Source organism: Homarus americanus, unplaced genomic scaffold (assembly GCF_018991925.1).
Source record: "Homarus americanus isolate GMGI-L3 unplaced genomic scaffold, GMGI_Hamer_2.0 scaffold367, whole genome shotgun sequence".
Taxonomy (NCBI): Eukaryota; Metazoa; Arthropoda; class Malacostraca; order Decapoda; family Nephropidae; genus Homarus; species Homarus americanus.
This window is the reverse complement of record NW_024743709.1, coordinates 4,475,944-4,498,340: the sequence shown is the minus strand read 5'-3', so window position 1 is coordinate 4,498,340 and position 22,397 is coordinate 4,475,944. Positions and strand designations below refer to the sequence as shown.

General features: G+C 37.7%; 1 protein-coding gene across 6 annotated transcripts in view; it reads left to right on the top strand.

The window, feature by feature from the left end:
- The window catches only part of LOC121877367 (zinc finger SWIM domain-containing protein 8 homolog), a 59,971-nt gene that overhangs the window by 6,251 nt on the left and 31,323 nt on the right, over nt 1-22,397 (top strand). For 3 of the 6 annotated variants that reach the window (XM_042383096.1, XM_042383097.1, XM_042383094.1), the window contains exons 2-14: nt 503-1,336; nt 1,678-1,926; nt 3,361-3,530; nt 5,915-6,088; nt 6,445-6,581; nt 10,898-11,093; nt 11,465-11,714; nt 11,885-12,999; nt 14,565-14,760; nt 16,541-16,689; nt 16,887-17,039; nt 18,438-18,660; nt 20,886-21,128. In XM_042383096.1, the coding sequence (XP_042239030.1) occupies nt 1,165-1,336; nt 1,678-1,926; nt 3,361-3,530; nt 5,915-6,088; nt 6,445-6,581; nt 10,898-11,093; nt 11,465-11,714; nt 11,885-12,999; nt 14,565-14,760; nt 16,541-16,689; nt 16,887-17,039; nt 18,438-18,660; nt 20,886-21,128 (3,427 nt within the window). In that variant the 5' untranslated portion in view covers nt 503-1,164. The remainder of the gene's footprint in view (nt 1-502; nt 1,337-1,677; nt 1,927-3,360; nt 3,531-5,914; nt 6,089-6,444; nt 6,582-10,897; nt 11,094-11,464; nt 11,715-11,884; nt 13,000-14,564; nt 14,761-16,540; nt 16,690-16,886; nt 17,040-18,437; nt 18,661-20,885; nt 21,129-22,397) is intronic. The other 3 variants (XM_042383098.1, XM_042383095.1, XM_042383099.1) reach the window with 3 other exon arrangements.

Genomic DNA, 22,397 nt, shown 5'->3' with positions numbered 1-22,397 from the left:
ACTTTATGTCTGCTACTTGGGAGAGGAAAAACCAGCATCCCAGGCATTATTCCAGCAAGTAGAGGAAATGGAAGGTGTGGAAATAGACCATGCTGAGGTTAGACTTAATTTTTCATTTACTCAGCAGTACATGTACCTGTATTACTGTACACTGTAATTTTTAAAAAGTCAGTTGCTGTAACTTGTATATTACTTGTACTGTAAGTACAGGAACTTAACCTGAGGGTACATATACTGTGGTCTGTAGCTACACTATGCTATTGAGGATTCATATTTATCATTATTCATATATAGTACAGCTGCATCATACATGCCTTTAGACTGCAGTACTTTTTTTTTCCAAGGTGTAGAGTAAGAAGGAAGAACTTTTTGTCTTGTCTTTTCATTTGGCCTATAATGAAATGTAGTATATGGTACTGTATTATATAATATTATTCAAAGTAGCTATATCATGTCTGACACTAAAAATGCTTTTATATTAATGAATTTTTCCTCTTTCAAGGAATGTTTATTGTACTGTATTTAGAATTGGTTCACCAGCTGCACTTGTGGCAGGAAAACCTGGATTGAGACTATGAACAAACTTGGCTATAAACTGAAAAAAAAATTCATATTATTTAGAACAACAGGTAAATGGCAGTCAAGTGTAATCACAGTTGAAGCTTCATGATCTTAACAATGAAGTATGGCAAAAAAAATGTGTGTGAGTTGTAAGTGATAGTGCACTGGCATTGAAATATTGAATATACAGTAATGTACCGTACATGAAAATAAGTAGCATTAAATATTTTTCAGTCATAAGTTGGAAAATATGACTAGAGTGTGGAAGAGTTACCCCAGCCAGCTGCAGCACAAACAATCTTTGTGGCAGGAGACTGTCAGAATTTGGAAACTGTGTCTCATTAGTACCTACAGATTTTTAGCCTAAGGTGCTTGTACATTGTGGCCACCAACTGTAAGTGCTCGTCCTACTCCTCTTCCTTCTCCTCATCCTTATCCTCTTCCTCCCCATCCTCTTGTGGTTCTTTATCTTCTTCTTCCACTCCATCCACCTCCTCCCATTCCTCATCCTATTCCTCTTGCCTCTTTTCCTCAAAGTCTTCTCCACCTTTTTCTTCCTCCTCATCCTGGGCCCCACCACGCTGCACCATTACAGCTCAACAAATGTTCGATTGGGAGGAAGGGGATCGTTTCTCCTTTGAGGACTCGGAGCGATTTGAAGAGGACTCACTATGTAGCTGGATCAGCGAGCCCGAGTCCCTCTGCAACAACTGGAGGGGGTGGAAGCGTTCTGAAAAAATTGCTTCCCTCCTTTATGGCCGTACTAGAGCTCAAGGTCAGTATCAAGAGTTCGTTGTAATGTTTGTGTGTTTTTTTAACATCTCTACAACCAGGACCACCCTGTAAGAGTATGTTATTGCCATCAGGGTTTCTTAAGGCCTCATAAAAATATTGGTGTGTTTATATAATTTGGGTAAAAATTTCAAAATTGTCTTCTTCTTTTTTTATATATCCATTATTTTACCTGTAATGTACTATATTTTGTAGAAGAAGAGTGTTTTCTTCGGGTTTTGGATATCTCTGGTGTTCTTTATAAAAAAGAAATTTTACTGTCATCATCCCTCTTGAATTTGATTCTATGATATTGGTGTTTTATAGTTTTATTCTTATTCACAGATGGCGGAGTACATTCACTCACTGAGATGTGTGCACGCACAGTGGCGGCACATATCCCCTTTGAAGTGGTGGAACAGATGATGCCACCTGTCCCAGAACAATTACAGCTTCTCATTGCATTTTGGAGTTTCCCTGAAAATGAAGAAGATATTCGGCTTTACAGCTGCTTGGCAAATGGAAATGCCGATGAATTTCTTCGTGGAGACAATCATTACAAGCACAAAAGTGTTCATGATCCCTTACAGATTGGTAGGTCTCTCTCTCTCTTATGTTTATCATCTTTCTTTAGTTCTTGTGCAAAAACTCCATAAATGCTTTGGTTCCACATTATCCTAAATTTATTTATGTTTTATTGAATCTTATGCAGCATTTACTTTGCCTGTCCATCTAAATTTTAAAGCCTAATTTTATGGAAAAGAACACTTATCTGTCTGTGTTCTTATAAATGTTTGTGTACAGTACCTTTTTATGTAGTAAAGCTCAGGATAACAGTCTCTCACAGGCACAGCAAACAAGGGGGATTCTCAATTGCATACAATGTCGATTGACAAAATGTCATAATCCACATACAGTACTGTACTGTAGTTTCGTAGCAACAGCACTTGAAAGAGGTTACAGTAATGATAGTGAGGTTGGAGTGAAACAGCCATTGATTTTTTTTTAATTTTATGCAGCTAACTCTTTACAGTGTGACACAGTTATATTATTATAGTTAATGTTCAAAATTCCCTCCCTCTGCGAGTGTAGAGTTGTGTGCACAAAATAACACAAAATTCTATGGCTGTTTCACTCCAACCTCACTATCATTACCGCAACCTCTTTCAAGTGCTGTTGCTACGAAACTACAGTACAGTACTGTATTTGGATTATGACATTTTGTCAATCGACATTGTGCCTTAGAATTGTCCTAGGAATACTGTACACTCTGCAATTGAGATGTTAGGTTTTAAAGTGAAAGGAAATAATTATAATTTTACCAATGAAAGAAACAAGTATACAGTAAAACCCATAGTCATCACTCCCATACTGTAGTTACAGTTACATAATTTATTGATATTTATGAAGGTAAAGTTTGCTCAGTGTAGGTTTGGTAAATATACTGTAGATTACACAGTGACATTGTTGGCAAATTACTACCATTCATCACAAGACGTAATATTTTACCTCACCGTAACACAATTGAGAAGTACAGTATGCAACATGATTTTATTACCAAAAATTTTTATTTACATTGCATAACCAAATCATAACTAGCTACATACATTGCATTTTCATGTACCTGTATTTAAATCATTTTTGTCAGTGTTACTAGTTTATGGTGTTTTACAGCTTCATTATTAACCTTTATTTCACCTTTTACATTATCGTTAACCTTGGAGCATATAAAGAATTGTAGAGTATTCTTATATTCTTGGCCAAAAATTGGCATGACATAAGAGAAGCTACCCGTTAATATTGCCAGGGCCAACTCAGGTGTCTAGCCCTGAGATTATCTATAAATTACTTATTTTATTTCACATGTCTGTTTACATTGGCTTCCCACACATTTCAATATATTTTTCTGCTTTATTAATGACAATTATTTCGACCGTCTTGTGTCCTATAGTCAGGTTTATAAATTTTCACAAACTTTCATTTAATGTGGTCTAGGAAAATTGCTAACAGTATTGATATTCATTTCAGGATTTCATCTCAGTGCAACTGTAGTAGTATCATCATCTGGTACAAAAGGACAGTTCAATGTGGCGGTTACATTTGACCGGGGCAGGATCACCACCTGCAATTGTACCTGTTCAGCAAATGCCTCTTGGTGTTCCCATGTGGTGGCTGTATGCCTTCACAGGATACACCAGGTATGTACAGTAGTTGAGATATTTTAATTAGGGAATATCTTGTTCCAACTTAAGTCCAGGCAGATAGTGCAGTGTAGAGTTGTATTTATGTGTACAATGTACATTTATTAACCTCTGTACTGTATTTATACACTTAAATCTGTGTGTACAGGTTCCCCTCTGAGCTGAATAAAATCATCTGGCATTAGCCAAATAAAGTATTGAAAGTGGCATCTCCATAGTGAAGAGTTTAAGGTTAAGAAAGGAGATTTTAGTGGTAATTGGATCTAATGAAGTGCATGGTAGGGAAGGTATTTTTAATTCGGATATATGGCAGTAACTTGAAAAAAGTAAAATGAGGGAAGATTGTGGAAGAGATGGACTGGTGATAAAGTATTGAACTATTGGGGTAATACTGAGGTTGAGAGTTGGTCACATTAGATAATGATAGAATTACTGTATTGTAAATTGTATGGCTACAGTTATTTTATACATGGTAGTGTTAATGTGAATGAACCTGATGACTCAAATTAATATACATGGTAAATTGTTAACAATAATGTTAAAAGTTATGGATTCCAAAGACTAAAGACATGCTGGAAATCATCTCAATGTTTGCAAAGCCATGTATTTCCACTAACTCCTGAAAAATCACTAGTGGTGAAAATGGTAATTGGTGGAAGGAGTTGTACTTGTGTATAATGTACTGTACTTGTAAGTTGAGGATATGGGGAAGTGTGTGTGGTTTCTTGCTGCTTTCACCCATTCTTATCTATTCAAATTATTTTTTATCACTTTTGTGCAATTTCTTTCTCTCTCATAATTAACAGGATACAGAAATTGGAAATGGAAGAAATATAATAGATTAACTATTTTTTTCAAATGCAGTAGACCCTTGCTATTTGCAGGGGAGGTTCCACAGACCCTGCAAATTTTCCAAATTTGCGACTAGTGTATGTTTGAGATACTTAAGTCACCCATAAACACAACCATATGTGGTACGTATTGCATTTCATTAAGTTTTTCTTGTAATACACATACAATGGTGAAAAACATTAATAAAACAATGAAATATACTTCCAAACAACAATATTGTACTGTACTGTATATTATACAGTACTATATTATGCAATACCAGTTTGTACATCATGATTGAGATACTTGAGTTACCCATAAACACAACCGAATATGATATTTAAATTTGTTTTCTTTAAATACACATATAATGGTGCAACCTCAAATGAATTATTGAGTTAGTTTACATATGTGAATAGCTGTTATATATTTATTTATTATGTAATAGTGTTACCCAGAGGATGACTGAGAATGGAAGGAGTTGTATATGTGTATAATATAGAAATACATTTTTTTTTTCCATATTTGGGGGGATGAACCACGAATGTTGACTCCAACATTGTAAAGGCCTGGGGAATTAGGGATTGAAATCCCTTACCAGACCAATCAGGTTCTTAATAAAGGAAAGTCAAGACCATGGTTTTCTGAGGAATAGCAAACAACCGTTTGAGATTGACATCGCTTTACTATAAAAAATATAACACAAAACTCTGACACCACACAACAAACAACAAATAATTATGGGAGTCAAACAATTAATGCAGTCAATAGTTAATGAAGTTAATCAATTTAGGGAAGCAAACAATTAAAGGAATCAAACAATTAATGGGAGTCAGTAATTAATGGAATCAAACAACCGTAAAATCAAACAATGAACAGATATTTCCTACGGCAGTGGCCCTGGGGGAAGGTTCTGGAACACGGTGATGCACACTCAGGGTAGGGAAGCGTCCATTCAACTCCACACTCGAGCGACAGCGGCTGATTGTCTTGAAATGGCAGGAGAACACCGGGGCACAGACGGAATGGGATGAATTGACGGTCGTGGTATGTGGTAGTGGTAGATGACCAGAGAATTGACAGTCGATAGGTGAAGGTCTGGGGACGCAGCCCACGAGTCCAGGACCTATGATGAGATCACAGCCAGAATTTGACGAACAGCGGGGTAGCTAGATAGTGACTGTATGGCGGCTGGGTTGAATCTGCCGGTGACCCAGATAGTCGCTGCCGTTCTCACCTCTGTCCAACCGCCCCAGGTGTCGTCTGCACCAGCAAATGAGAGAGTTAGCAGCGGTAACGAGCAGGAAGATAGTTTCCGCCCTTACAAACATTTAACTTTTTTGCTGTTTATAAATTAAGTTAAATTGAAGTTAGTACTGTCATTTATCATTGTAATACTTTTCTCAGTTTTGCTAAGTTGCACACACAAAATGTAATACAAATGGATGTACATTAAATATAGAGTATTTTCTTTACTATCTGATTATGTTTTTATGTCTATGTGGAAAGTGCACTTTATGCATACTACATTTATATTCTTTGTACTACAGCCAAGTCAGGTTAAACTCCGTGCCCCAGTCAGTGAGTCGTTGTCACGGCTACAGAGAGATCAACTGCAAAAGTTTGCTCAGTACCTTATCAGTGAATTGCCACAGCAGATTTTACCTACAGCACAACGGCTCATTGATGAAATTCTCTCTAGTCAAACATCTGACATCAACACTGTGAGTTACGCTGTGTAGTTTCTTTGTTTGTTTCAGTGATTTTATTTTGTGAAGGAGTGTATTGCCCTAAAAAGCATTTTTATTGGAACACTGGTCAGTTTTTATTATGTATTGTGTTAATAGGATCAGGCTTGATATTATTGGAAATGCACTGAATTCACTCACTTATAATATGTAACATCACCACAAAATAGCTGGATTGTTTAGATAAGTAATAACACTGGTACCTAGATACCTCATGGTTTTTATGCAGACATAGATCTGTGTCCAAGGATGTGAAGAGTGTGGACAGAGATTAAAATAACATTTTTAACAAATTGATGAAATGTTCTCTATTGTACATTTTTTATGGCCAGGTTTCAGGAGCACCAGATCCAACTGCAGGAGGTTCTGCCAATGAGCAGATGGCATGGTGGTTAGATGAGAGCAATTTACATGATAACATTCACAAGATCTTGGTTAAATTTTGTGTACCATCACCAATTGTGTTCAGGTAAGTTTAACAGTCATGTTGTTCAAAAGAGTAAACTGGACAGTGTACAGTCCAGTAAAATCCTGTTTTTATTAAGTGGTTTAGGATAGAATTCATAATTTAAAGGATTCTTCCTAAATCTGGTATTAGGCAGTGTACCCCTGAGAATTACTGTATAATGAAATACTGTACATAAAACTATGAATAATCTTGGAAATTAAACATGTAGCCTTATGTTTTTCCTTCATCATCATCATCACTGTTTTATATCCATTTTCCTCACTTACATGGGTTATCTTTGCTTACCTGATAGCAGCTCTCCATGCTGCACAATCTCTTTCAGCCTCTCTCATCGGGTTCTTATCTCAGAGGTGTTTCTTACAACATCTTCCCATTTAATTCTTGGCCTGCCACTAACTCCCTCCCCCCCTCCCTCCACATTCAAACTCATGCACCTCTTGACCCACATACCTCTGCAAAACCTCACCAATACTCTCAATACCTAATTGCCTTCTTAGCTCCGAACAGGGTTTCCTATCATTCTATGTCACACTGCACAGCCACTTCACCATCCTTATTTCTAAATATTATACATAAAACAATACTGGACAGTAATACCCTATTTAGCACTCTGGATGCGTTCCTGGATAATAGAACATTATCTAAAACAGCGTTCTATTCTAAGGGCTCATTATACCATGGCAAATATGGAGATGCATTCCTGATGATGATATTTTTTACCTATGAGATATATACAGTATTGTATATGAAGGGTACAGGTATTAATAAACAGATTATTACAGTAACATATATTACTAATAAATAAATAACAAATAAATAATATTGTATCATAAGTGACTGTCGTGTGACGAACGAGCGTGAGACGTAATGAGTAGGTGGGGGAAGGGAAGGAAGCAGTGGATATTGTACAGCTCTGGTCTGGTTGATGCTAAACCATCTCTGCATGACAAATTATGATTTAGATGGTGATAATAGGGGTAGAGGTGATGGTGGGAGTGGTGAGGGAAATTTTGGTATGTGGTGAGGAGGTGATGCATCTATCAGTTTCTTTGGTAACACTGCACCTGCAGCACTGTCAGAGTATATGTATAAATGAGCAATGTTGTATCCATTCAACATTATGTTCCATAGCACGGTGATTAAAGAGGTGAAGTGGAAAGGAGTGATAACACGCATTGGGTGTTGCCAAGCGCTCCTCAGCAGCTGATCTCCAACCCACCACCGCATACAATTTTATGTCATACAATAAGACCTATACTTAATATAAAAATTATAAAAAACATTTACTAATTAATTGTAGTCATGGCTACTTACAACAAAGCACGAAACCAACAACACATCACAACAGTAGTGGGAGATGATGTAGGACAGGAGCAGTTACTCTGGGATGAGGAGCCAGGCTGTGGCTCCTCATGTTTTGGCTGATTTTTGAAGAAGGCATCTAGGGTTGACTGCTCTTTCTTGAGTTTTCTCTCACAAAGCAATTCTTTGTAGCAGGAAATCATGTCGAGACCATCTCTCTTAGCCTTGCTGCTACGCTCCCAGTCTGGGTCATTCTCAGCAAACTGATCCATGATGTCTATGACCTTGGTGATGCTGTCACTGAGGAATGCTGTGGTGAGGTTTTCTCTGGTGGTGTATCTTGCACTTCTGTATCAGAATCATTTCTCTTACTCTGGATGTGTTGCTGTGCTAATTCCCACAGTTCATCATTAGTAAAGCTTTCACCATGAGACTGCAGTAGCTCCTCCACATCATCCACATTGACATCCTCCAGTCCTGCTTCGTTGAACAGCTTCAAGATGTCAATGGCGATCGTTGGTGATGTGTCAATGCCCAGGAAGTCATTGCATGCTTCTGGCCATATGTTCTTCCAAACTCTGTTCATGCAATTGTTTGTCACTTCATCCCAGGCTTCTTTAATATTAGGTATGGCCTTCATGAAGTGATAGTTTTTCCAAAATTGTCTGATAGATTGTTTATCTTCATTATCTGTTTCCTCAACTAGTTGTCTGAAGGTGCAACAAAGGCAGTATAGGCCTTGAAATTTGATTAGATTCCCTGATCCATTGGTTGGATCAAGGAAGTTGTATTAGGTAGAGGTAGACCACTTCTACAGATAAGCAGGTCCAAAGGGTATATAGCTTCTCAGGGTGACCTCGGGCATTATCGACCACCAACAATGCTCTGGGTTCAAGGTTTTCTTTTCACAATAGCATTTTACTGCTGGGCATAAATGCTGGAAAATGTTGATTGTCACCCAGGCCTTCTTATTTGATTTCCATATCACAGGCAGAAGCTCTTTTGAAAATCCCTTCATAGCTCGTGGTGTTTCAGAGTGATAGATGAACATTGGTTTCAGTTTGAAGTCTCCTGAAGCACTACCCCCCAGCAATAGTGTTAAGCAGTCTTTTGCAACCTTGAACCCAGAAGCACGCTTCTCTTCTCAAGAGGTGAAAGTGCAGGATAGCATTCTCTTCCAGAAAGGGCCGATTTCATCAATATTGCAGACAAGCTGGGGAGGATATTTGCCACACTCGATGATATCTTTGAGGGTGGCGGGAAATTCCAGAGCAACCTGCACATCCCCACTCGCAGCCTTGCCATAAATGCGGATGCTGTGCAAGTTACTGAGCCATTTGAACCAATCAAACCAATCTCTGCTAACTGAGAATATTTCTAAATCAACTCCTTCATTCTGCAGGTGCCTGAAGATGCTCCTTGCTTTTCCATGATGATGAGTTGGTTTAATGGCATGTTACATTGTGATTGGTCATCCACCCATATGCCTAGCTTACCTTCCATTTTTCTAACAAGCTACAGTACTCCTTGAACACATCACCTTTGTTGTTGTTAACTTCATAGTTGTCATAACTGAAGCTTTAATCTTGTTTGCATTCTTAATAACAGTTCTTACAGTCAATGTAGCCAAGTTGAAAGCAGCACTGACATCCACCTGACGCTCACCAGCTTCCATGTGTTGACTTGTAATTTTACATTCAACGAGATATTTTTCCATGGCACTTTAGACGCACCAGCAGCATTAGAACTTGCTGGTCATTTTCCCGGTACGATGAATAAAAAATAGTTACTCATCGAAAAATCAGCGAGTCAACAAGAATGTGTCCACAGTATAAGCGTAGCAAATTAAATTTTGTACTGTACTGTAAACAGAGCACTTGGCGCTGATTGGTTAAGTGTGTTAAAGCAAAGAGAGTTGCTCTTTGCGTGTTTTGAATGTTCGGACTCATGGCTTTTGACTACAGTACTTTTATTTTATTTATTTATTTATTTATTTTTCCAAGTTGCAAGCAAGAGCTCTATAACGAAACAGCATTCTACAGGGTAGCGCTAACCGGGGTATTACTGTACAGTACTCTTTTCAATATTGTACAAATATGTATGGTATTAAAAGAATGTACTTGAAGATAAGTCAATGTATGATATGTTTTTTATTACACTAATAAGTTTTTATACATGTTACAGTATATAAAAACAGTACTGTACTGTATAACATTTTTGTACATTTAACAGTGTCATTGTATATTAATAGGCCTGAAAGAAAATTATGCACAGTCACTTAAATGACTGTTGTGTTACAAGACTTAATGTGATGTCCCTGTAGCCCACAAATTTCTGTGTTCACACTAATCATTGCTACAATTTTGAAAGCTTCCCAGACAAAATCATGTTTCCTATAGAAAAGCCTTAAGTATACAAACACATCTAATCCAACAACCATTGTACAGTATGTGATGATGAGAAGTAGTGGTGTAAGTGGGTGATAGTTTGCCATTGCTGAAATTTACTAAATTTTCTAAGTATCTACTGTATTGTACATAGCTACAACAGTGGATTAAACCAGACATTAACAAAACCTAGTATTCATATTACAATAATGAAATTTATTTAATTTCATTCATACTGGCCAATATTTAAATTATAGGATTCCAGATTAACATTTTACCAACCTAACCTATCAAACCAGCATATCCAGTAAAATGGTGCGATGTAAATTTGGACATTTTATTGTACTAACTAAATCAGTTTGTAGAACTTTGTAGCTTATAATTTTATACCTAGTCCTTCTGTTTTGAGTTGATGTTAGAATTCATAGGCCAACAAATTTGTCAACTGAAATGAAAGGAATTTTTTATTTATTTTTTCATATTTTCAGTTTGCTATCAAGAGAACAAATGTTATCAAAGCACTTAGAGCTTTGATGCTTAGAGTAGCTTCAATAAATTGATTAAACTTGCAAATTGATGAAAAACAGCAATATGATTGTACCTGTATACCTGTACTGTATTTTTCAGTGATGTCAACTACCTTAGTTCCACTGCCCCTCCTGTTGCGGCAGAATGGGCATCGTTGTTGAGACCGCTACGAGGAAGGGAACCCGAGGGAATGTGGAACTTGCTATCCATTGTTCGTGAAATGTTCAAAAGGAATGATCGGAATTCCATTCCTTTGCTAGAAATAATCACTGAAGAATGCTTGGCCACAGAGAAGGTAAAGATGTGCAGAAACTTCAGGCTTATGTAATTTATAGATCACTTTGTTTGTGGTTGTAAAAGATCTTTGGTTTCTGATCAATATTTCATTGTCTTGGACTTAAATGATTATTTTGCAGGTGCAGTATTTTGATATTTAGATGAAACTTCACATGATCATGTATCATCACTAGATGAAGTGAAGATCACCAAGGTCAAGTCAGTTAAATGTTGTACATCATATCTCAAACAGAAGTATTGGTTATGTTTGTACCCCTCAAATGTATTACTTTAATGAAGATGAAGTAAAAGTTTTGAGGGTTTAGTAATAATGGTCCCTAAGGTGTCAGTTTAACCCTGAAGGTAAATGGGTCATTTCTCTCTTCATAGATCTTGGTGTGGTGGGTAAATACAAAGGTAGCACTGCACTTGGGCAGCTCTGGCCATGGTGGTAAAAACAACATGAACTCCAATAGCCATGGTAGTCAATATGCCTGCTCTTCCCTCTGTGATGAGATCGTTGTCTTATGGCGCCTAGCAGCTCTCAACCCAGCACTCTCACCACAGGAGCGAGAACAACTCATAGTACAGTTTAAAGGATGGCATCTTAAGGTCTTGGAGAAAGTTGCCAAAAGCAAAGGTTTGTATTTATATTCTCTTATTGTGCAATCAAAACAATAATAATTGTGATTATCTGATAGATTGTAGCCACCCAATATTATAATGAGAGTAGATATAAAAGTGGAAAAAATACCCCAATGAAATTGCAGTGCTTTGTTTTACATTTTTACTATTTACCTTCCATTACAGAGGCAGGCAGTAGCAGTGGTAGTGGGAGCAACAAGCGAGTTACAGATGGAGATGTCTTTCCAGGCTTTAAACCAGCATTAGAAGCATGTCAACTGGATTGGAGTGACTATTCCCTTCCAGGCGTCACATATTCTCGCACAGCTTCTCGTTACTACTGCCCTGTCATGTGTTTCAGACATGATTCGAGACATGAGTCTCAAACAGCACCCATCTCTGCCCCACATCCTAGAAATCCAACATCACATGCAGGACCAAAGCGTCCTTCAGAACGCCGTGTGTTAATTAGTCCCGGTAATCCCGGTGATCTTGAGAACCTACCAGGTGGTGTGCCACTTGCTGGTCACAGACATAGTGGCCATCGTAGTAGTAGTGTTAGTAGTGAAGGATTTTGCGACAATGATGTGGGTCGTGATAGTGACTCTCCACCCGATCAGCGATCCCCAGAGCAAGTTGATTCAGGTCAGGTTTCTCGCCAAAGTTCCAGAGAAGAACGACCAATGGCTGCACTTGGATTAGTAGCTGCAGTTAGTCACTCCAGAGATGAGCGTGACAAATCTTCTCCAGACGATGGGGGAGTTGAGTCTGACTGGTCAGGGGTGGCTGAACCAACTAGACACCAGAGAAGTCGAGGGGGTAACAGAGGGCAGCGGTCAAGAGATTTGCACGGAGCAGATGAATATGAAGTATATATATACAATGCTAACTTGGTTGGAGATGGAAGTAGTGGCGGAGATGGTGGAGTTTGCAGTAGAGGAGCAGAAATTTTCAGTAATCTTAAAAAATTGGATGATCCCCTTGAGATCTTGTTTTCCCGTGCTGAAGGACTCCACGCACATGGACATCTCCAGGAGGCCTCAGAACTTGCAGTACAGTTGTCCCATGAGCTGCTGGCCAATCCTCCAAATTTAATGATAGACATTCCACCACCTCCAAGTAAAGGAAAGCGTAAGAAGGTGAACCCTGCATCTCACCACTTAACTTGTTTAGCCTCGGCTACCCTGGGAAAATGTGCCTTCCTCTGTACTGTGTTAGCAGAAAATCCTGAACACACCCATTTAGCTTTCCAGGTAGCTATGTTTGGCCTGGAAATGGCACGGCCTCCTGCATCCACTAAGGTAAAGTACTTTGGTTAATTGAGTTCATAAGACTTGTTACGAGACTTGTATTATTACTGTTGTTTGAAGAAGTTGTGAATTTATAAACAGTACTATATATAGGATGAATAAGAGCATCAAAGTATGGATAAATAGCAACATATTTGTTTGGAAATGTTTTTACATTATTTCTTGTCATCATTAGATCTAGAATATGAAGATTAATACAAAAGCACTAATATTGAAAACTCAATATGACAATTGGTTATAACCTTGGTTTCATTAAGTGCATTGCAAAAGAAAAAATTGCTAACACTGAACACTAAATCATTGAGTTATTAAGTGCTAAAAATTAATACAAATACCTAATATATATATATATATATATATATATATATATATATATATATATATATATATATATATATATATATATATATATATATATATATATATATATATATATATATATATATATATATATATATAATCACACAGGGAAAAGGGAAACAATTTTATCAAGATTTATCTTATCCACGTTTTCAGGCAATGTCATATCATCTTTCTTCTTAGATTTCACTTCTGAGGGAGGAGTTCATTGTTTTTCAACCATGCGACTTTGCGTGGGGCATTTGGAGTTCTTTAATTTTGTGTTTTTCCTTTTTTAAGTCATTACTTTGGGGATTAACACTGCTTTTAGATTGTATGATACAAGGTAGTGCTACATTTCTCTTAGTATCTTTACTCCACTAAGGAGTGCAAGTCACCATAGTAAATTGTCTGTACCTTATTTTTACCTCCTTCCCATTTTCTGGTTTTCTAGGTGGCTTGAGGTGTATGAGCCACCCAAGCCAAGAGTTTGGTTATTAATTAGGAATTGATCCTGAAGTACCATTCACCAAACCACTCAGTTATCCTCCCTCCTCCCAATGGGTATAACTCCAATAGGCTGGAGCTGAGGTTTGACCTATTGGAATGATGGTTTATAAGCAAGTTACATGAGGGTTAAGGAGCACACATGTTAATAACACCTATAAGATTCTCAACTTTCAGGCATAGGTTGTATTACCATTTCATATTTGTCTTACCTCTTCACATATCTGGATGAGATGGAAAGATCTAAACTATTTCATGAATTTGTTACAGCCACTCCTATTGACGCAAATCAATGTAAAAAATTTTTGTCTGTGAATGACGGAATTTGAACCCAGACCACCAAGGTTGGCGGTCAGGCAGCCACCCATTGGACCATGATAGCCTAGAGCTACCCATCCTTAGCTACACTTACTTGCAGTTCAAGGTTGTAACTAATTAATTAGATAGCTTAGACCTTCCCATCCCATCCAAGTATCTGGAGAGATTAAATAATTATTTTCAATCTGATAATTTAGTAACACATAACTTGCCTGATTCAGTCAGCTATAAAGTAAGTTTTTTAGATTAATATATTTTACATCTGGATATAAATTTTTGAGAATTTAAAGATTTTTTTTCTTTTTTTACATCTGGATATAAAATGCTAGGAGAATGTAAAGGATGATTTGTTTATTTTATTTATATACGTTTTATGTTTTTGTTTTTTTTAGCCTCTGGAGGTAAAGTTGGCAAACCAGGAGAGTGATCTAGTGGCACTCCTTAAACGCCTACCCCTGGGGCCACTAGAATTGGCTGTGATCCGTGATAAGGCTGAGAAGATGAGATCAGGTATGCTCAAGACCCGAGGAGAAGCTCTCTTACCACTCATGTTGGCATCCTTCCTCTTTGATGCCCTTGTTATTGCTGGTAAGATATTTTTTTATGCCTTTTTATATGATAGTGTAGTGGACTGAGGATTTTTAGGTAGTGGTTGAAGAATGATGACAGAATTATCAAAGAACTTTTTTTGTTATATACAGTAAGTTCTCATATTTCGTGTGATTTCATTTCGCGTTTTTTATTTCGCGAGCACTACCTAATGTAACCAAGTCTTATATTTGGCGTAAAATTTAGTGAATTTGGCGAGATTCAGCCAGCTGAACGCAAGATCCAGCAAGCTGAATGCTGGCCACAGTCTTTAATGACATCACAGCCCTTACACCAGTTACAGTCATTTCTGCTACAACGTGTGTTTTGTCAAAGCGAATTGGTTGCAACGCGATTGATGAATAGGGGAACCCTGTTTGTAAAACACGAACTTTTGAATACGAATGTTGGCTATAGCACAATTCCATCCAGTTCACGTTCGACATCACATGATCACATGTTCAATAAATTTTTTTTTTTTTTTTTTTTTAAGCCTGTTACCCATAAATACTGCATGAAAAGAATAAGTAAAAAGAATGTTTCGCAGTGAGGACTAATAATGGTTTACACCAGCACTCTCTGTTTACATCGCGTGATCAGTTGAATCGTGCGATTTCTGTCAATTACTCTGTGATTTTTGCTATTTTCTCCAATTTTATTGTGTTAGCGATGAATACGGAAAGACAAGGCAAGAAGAATGTTTCCAAAAGCGTTCTGGTGATCGAATTGCCGGTGGTGAATGTAAAAGAGGTTTACAAGAGCGCAACTATCGCGTTGTAGCCCGCGCCATCCTAGTGATCGCCCGGGCTGCAATTGTGTGCATTTTTGGGTGGTGCTACCACCTGTCGAGTCAAGATAATGGCCTCTACCTCTTCTGGGGGTCCTATTGGTGCTGGTGGGACAGACCCACCTAAGCAGCCAAATAAGGAAAAGGAGAAGCAGGACTATCATGAAGGAGTTAAGTTTGCCAAGTACTCGATGCAGGATAAGCAGCGTGTGATTAAGTTACTTGAGGAAGGCCTAAAAACTAGTTTCCGAAAAGTACAATCAGGTTAATAATGGCAGAATTTGTGTCATTTGGAGGTTATAAATGGGAAAATCAGAGGTTGATGTAGAGTGGCCAGTCTATATTGTTATTTTTCCCGTTAGTTTATGTATTTGCATTTGGCGAATTTGAATTTGGCGCAATTTTTGCCGTCTATATTACTCGCGAAATACAAGATCTTACTGTAGTTGGTAAAGTATATTGTGTAAATAATAACTGAGCTCTGTACATGGGGAACAGGGAATGAGGAAATATTACAAATTAAATTTTTGCCCTTCAATAAGCTTTGGAGAAAGTTGAAAAAAAGAATGAGAGAATTGTTTTATGTTTGCAGAATTAGCTGTAGAAAATATGAGATGAGATGTGTTTATCATAACTTTTGGAGTGCCTTTCTCTTGTATATGGCATGCATGGTACATTTCTATTAAGAATTTAGTATTTGAAAGGTTTGGCTGTCATATAGTAATGAAATATTTTTGGGTTAATTCTACTGATACACAAGAAAAAATACTTGAAAGATTATAAGAAATTTCATTGTTTGATCTGTGACAAAGTTGGATTAAGGAACAGAAAAGATGATGGTAAGTAGTGTTTCTGTTGATGCCCGTGACTTATACGGATGATTACCTCTCCACTTTCTGATGAATAAACCAGAAATTAGTACAGTAATTGATGTAACCATCAGATCCTTGTTCTATGTAAAGATGCACTTGTTAACAACTTTCCTTGATTCAGGAACAACTAAGAATTCTGTGGGAGGTCAGACTTGCCGGCAGCCACAAGATGAAACACTTGGTTTTGATGCTGCGGTTGCTGCAATTGGCATGAAAGCCAATGTGTGTGAGGCTGACCATCCATTGCTCTGTGAAGCTACCAGAAGACAGGTGTGAAAATTATAATATTTACATGCAAATATTCATTTTATATTAAAAATATTACCAGTGTTCAAAAGAATATTTTATTCCATAATTAAGAACTTTATGCACTCATTTCAACTTTCTTTAAATTACTGAGAATTATGATTTTTTTCAAAATAGTTTTGGGTTTTTATTACAATTAATGGCAAGCTTTGTCTTACCAGAGAGGAGAACTGGCACTCACACTCTTGACTCACTACAAGGATGACCAGGACAGATTGGCTCGCATTATGGACAAACTTTTGGATAAGGAAGTCCATCAAATGTATAAAGCTCCCTCTTTGCCTACATATTATGTCAATAATGCACCCTGTCAGGTAAGTTATTTTTCTCTCTGCATGTTAAGAGAAGTACTGTAATGTATATCAATTATCTAGCAAGGTTGGAAACAGAAACAAACCAGATTCTGGAAGGAAAAAAAGAAGATAGTACGAGAATGTACCATATTTTATGACATAAAAGACACTTTTTTGTTGGAAAATGGCACAAAAAATCATCCTGCGTCCTATTTGTGAAGTTGCTGTCTCCCTTAAGCTTATGAATCCCCAGTTGCTGTCTCCAGTAACCTAAATTATACCTAACCCAACTCCAGAATTAAAAATATGTTATTGTGTACTTAAACACATTTTTAATACTTTTAATTAATTAAAAAAAGATTTATTGTAAATATAAAAGCTGGGTCTATAACTACTGAACTGATGATAATAACATACAAGACGATTAGCGTGTGTACAGCAGGCACCCAACTCTTCAGAGCTAAGCAGAAAGTAGTAACCCTTTCTGAACTCTCACAAGTGCTACTATCTGATAATATCATACCTGCAACATTTATCTTTAAATCTACAAATACCTAATACCAATGAAGATTTACAGATAACTTTCTTTTCACATTTGCATCTGTTAACATTGCTAGTGATATTGTAGCCAAGTTAGATTCGTCACTGTAGCCATTAGGCTATCAGGCTAAGTGCTGAGCTATAATATGGTTATTTTTCAACTCGTATTTTATGGAAGATATATGTAACTTTTTTTTCTCTCTTTTTTTTTATTACCTACATGCACACCAACCTACATACAAATTGTGCAAAAAAAGTAAAGGGAATAAACATGTCTTTGCGCACAAGTTAGCTGGCTCAGTGGGGAGTTGGAGGAGGGTGCGGAGTGTGGGGCATTGCTAGTTGTTAATGTAAAAGCTGTAATTATAAAGAGCTAATGGTAATACAAGTATAATGGAGTATCTACATTGAAAGGAATTAACACTAGCTTATTGGTAGGTGTGTTTAGTTGCTTTGAGAAACATACAAACACTGAATCCCTCGCTATTTTGATATCGTCAGGACTCTGGGTTGTTCACATTAGCCTAAAATATAAATTTATCCAAACATTTTTAAATTACCTCACAAAAAAGAAAAATACCAGCAAATGCAATTAAAGTTAAGCAATTTTGAAATAAATATTATGGAACTGTATAATAACCACGTCTCAAGCCATCTTGAATAAAGTTCAGTACAGGTATACATAAGAAGGAAGGAAGGAAGGAAACTGAACCTTTAGAGCACCATTTATATGACTTGACCAGTATATTTTCCTTTGGCTTGTTTGAATTTGGTATAAAATTATCACATTCTTCTTTCATTATATTACTGTAATTTTAAGTAATACATGAATCTTACTTATATTCCCCCTGAAAATTCAGTTTTATATTGTCTCAACAGACCAGTAGTAGTGGAATTGACGGAGAATCTAGCAACAATATACGAGTTGCAGATTCCCCTGGTGGGAACACGGTTACTGGTGGTCCCATTGCAAATGTGGCATCGTTGCCTCCAATGCAGGGAGTGAATATGGGAGTGCCACCCACTGGCCGCCCAAATCAGTCAGCGAGCTCGATGCATCAGCAACCCTCACAACAGTCTTTACAGAGACAACTTTCTTCAGGTATGTGGTAATTATTAATTAATCGTAGGGTAACAATACTTTGTGACATACAAATACTTATGTTTAGGAAATTTTTGTACAGTTCACTGTTGTAAAAGTGTGTATGTGTTTGTGATGACCTTTCATCTGTTGTCTATCATGCTACCACCCATATTTAATTGCTCCTTAACCAGTGGCTGAGTTTAATAAGAAATACTGTAGATGCTTCTTCAGACAAGCTCTTTTGTTACAAAAGAATCACTCAGCCAACGGAATCTGCAACACTCACTGGCCTTTTTTTTTATTTATTTATTTATGTTTTTATTTTTTTATTATTATTTATTTATTTATTTATTTTTTTTTTTTTGCGGGAATTAGCCCATCCGGGCACAGGTTGAACGACCCACAACGTGGCCATGGGGGGGGGGGAATGAGAAGAAAGGGGTTATACTGTGTTAATCTATACCATGAAGATGCCGGAAAACCAGCTTTTTAAAGTGAGACAGATTGTATAAGTATGGAAACACAGAAGAAGGCAGAACATTCCACAGTTTGGCTGTGTGAGGAAAGAAGGATGTACTATAACAGGTTATTCTAATGTGACCGACATCCACAGAAAAACGTTGGGCACCGCGGGCAAAACGTGTGTTACGAGCCCACGGCCTTGCCGGCGGTACACAGGATGCCAAATCCACCGAGTACTGTTCGTTAAAGTACCTGTAAAAGAGAGAGGGTGAAGCAACATTGCGGCGAAGAGAAGGGGAAGAAAGATTGTTAACTAAAGGAGGAGAGTTAATAAGACGAAATGCCTTTGATTCCACCCTATCTAACAGTTGGACAGAAGAAGAGCCATCCCAGATATGAGAGCAGTACTCCAAGTTAGGATGAATTACTGTAATCCCTTATATACTTGAAGCAACTGCTCAGGAGTGAAGTAGCTACGGCATCTGTACAGCATTCCCAACTTTCGGGAGGCAATTTTAGTTATGTTGAGGATGTGTGACTTCCATGACATATTGGAGGAAATGGTGAGGCCTAGCATATCTACTTCAGATTTTGGCAGAATGATAGCATCCTGAAATGTAATTGGTGGGAGATCATCTAATTTAGAAAGTGTAATTGGTAAATACTGAGTTTTATTACTATTGAATTTAACCAAGTTTCTACATCCCCATTCAGAGATGCTGCACAAATCCGCATTGATAGAAGTAATGATATCAGCTGTAGAAACAGATCTAGTTTGAGAGTTAGGAGGAAGAAGAAAATATGAAGAAGAGTGAAGAGTAGAATCATCAGCATTAGAATGGATAGACTTAGTTGTAGTGTGAAGTAAATCATTGATTTAAGGAGGAAGAGAGTAGGTGAAAGAACAGAACCCTGTGGGACTCCACAATTGGTAGAGAAAGAGCGAGAGATTGATCCCTCGACAACAACTGCCATGGATCGGTTCTCAAGGAAGCTGGAGATTAGAAAACAAAGTGGGGGAGAGAAACCATAAGAGGAAAGTTTAGAAAGCAAAGACTTGTGTCATTCCCTGTCAAATGCTTTGGAGATATCAAGAGCCACGACGAAAGATTCCCCATATTCCCTAAGAGAGGATGACCAAAGATGGGTGCAATAGGAGCAGATCACCAGTAGATCTCGCCTGGCGAAAGCCATACTGGTGATCCAGCAAAAGAGAATGGCGTTCAAACTTTTATTAGTAGTAAAAAAGTGAGTCATTGATTGTTACTTGATAACTTGATACTGTATGGTATGATAATGTATAGTGTATGTTAGTTATGATGCTAAACAACCTGTTATCTGAAAGTGTACATGGCCTGATATGAAAAGATAATTGGGATGTACACTGCTCAGATGAAAATTTAAAGAAGTGTATGTGAAGGAAGAAGCCTGGATACTATGAAGTATAATGAAGAAATTTGAGGAATTTGATCTGAAGAGTGTTGTATAAGAAGTAAAATAGTGGGTACTAAAATTATTAAGGCATATTGAGCTATTGATGTGTGAAGAGTAATTGATTGCTTTCTCAAGTGAAGTGAGAGGGGATATATATTGAGGAAAAATATAAATAAGATGCAAAAATCGATTAAGGGACAACATAATGTGAGAGATAGGTTGCAATGCACGAAACTACAGAAATAGTGCGGTACAAAGCTATTCTATTCAAGGGGTTGCTCATATTCAACCCAGCTAGATGTATTTACTTTCATGATTGTAAATTGAGAGTTTTTCTAATATTTCAGGAACATCTGGAGGCGATGTAGAAGGGTCCATGGTTCGTCTCAGCCTCTCCCCGTCCCAACCCATAGGTGGGGCACGACCCAAGAATGGCCCTTCTTCTTCTAGGTTCCCGGAGGGGGAGGAGGGTGAAAGCCCTAGCTGGGAGGATGATTATAAAGCTTGGGAAGAGAAGTGCGCTGTGGGTAAACAAAGAAAAAAGCGGGCCCCGGCATGTACCTTAGAAACTACCTCATCTGGTGTGGAAGGTGATGAATTTGCACTTTCAAGCAGGGTTGCCAGATGTACGATAAGCTTCACGGCCAACACTCACGCCATCTTACGGCCAAATCGGCCAAGCCTTTTTTATTTTTGGCCAAAATTTGGCCAAATCTTTTTGAATGGGAAGCATAAGGCTATTTTTGCAATCCACACAAAATAAAAGTATCCCCTACAATATCCACTTAAGATGTCACAATAAAAAAATTTTCACTTAGAATTGAGAGCCCAATAATTACATAAATATAATGCGGTATCTATAATTCTACAGTGTAGATTTACCTTAATCTGAAATGGTGATGGAGCATGATAATGGTGGAGAACTTGATAACACTAGTTGACGTAAGCAAAAACGTCTAGTTCGTCATCGTTCCCTGGTTCTTCCTTCTTGTACATGTTCGCAGAGTTGAATTGCTCCATCATGTGTGGTGTTACTTTGAAATCTCTGCAACATTTTCCTTGGAACTGGGGGTGTGAGCGAACTCTAATAATTGCGTCCAACATTTCAGAACCGAGCTGATTTCGAGATTTGGTTTTGATTTTGGTTCCCGTGGAAAATATTCTTTCAACAACAGCATTGCTCGTTGGTGTTGTGAGGCAAGCCATAACATAGGTCCCTAATTCTTCTAAGGGCCGCTTACCTGTTGAATTCTTGTACTGTATTGCAACACCCCAGACCAGAAAGAGATAGCATCTGTGGGAATTTTGCCATCAAAAACTGACTCCTCTGCCCAAGACAAATGATGTATTTTTCTGTACTGCTGCTGTGTTCTATACACTTTGCAATAAGCATTTCCACTTCCATCACTGGCTCTACTAACCCAGACGTATTTTTCTTCCCATGATTTGTTAAATTTTCTACCACTGTCGTAGGACCCTTTCCATTTTGAAAACTAGCACTCAGATTTTCAAATAAGTAACTCAAATGGCTTTGTAAGCTCTGAAGCTTAGCCCGTATACTGGACACGTTCAGCCTGAACAACTCAAATATGAGAACTAACAACTAAGGTCAGTCAGCTCAGTAGGTCACATGATCATGTGAAGAGGTGAGGTCACTGAGCCAGCATTTTCATTGTGAAATTTGAAAATCTGCTAGACTTGTCTTCAAAATCCACTAGATGAGGAATTAGTATGTGTTTTACAAAATTCAGCCAAATAGTTTGGCCGTGACCATCCATTTTTCCACGGCCAGGCGAAGTTTTTTACGGCCAAAGTAGAGAAATTTGGCCGTGGAAACGGCCATCTGACAACCCTGCTTT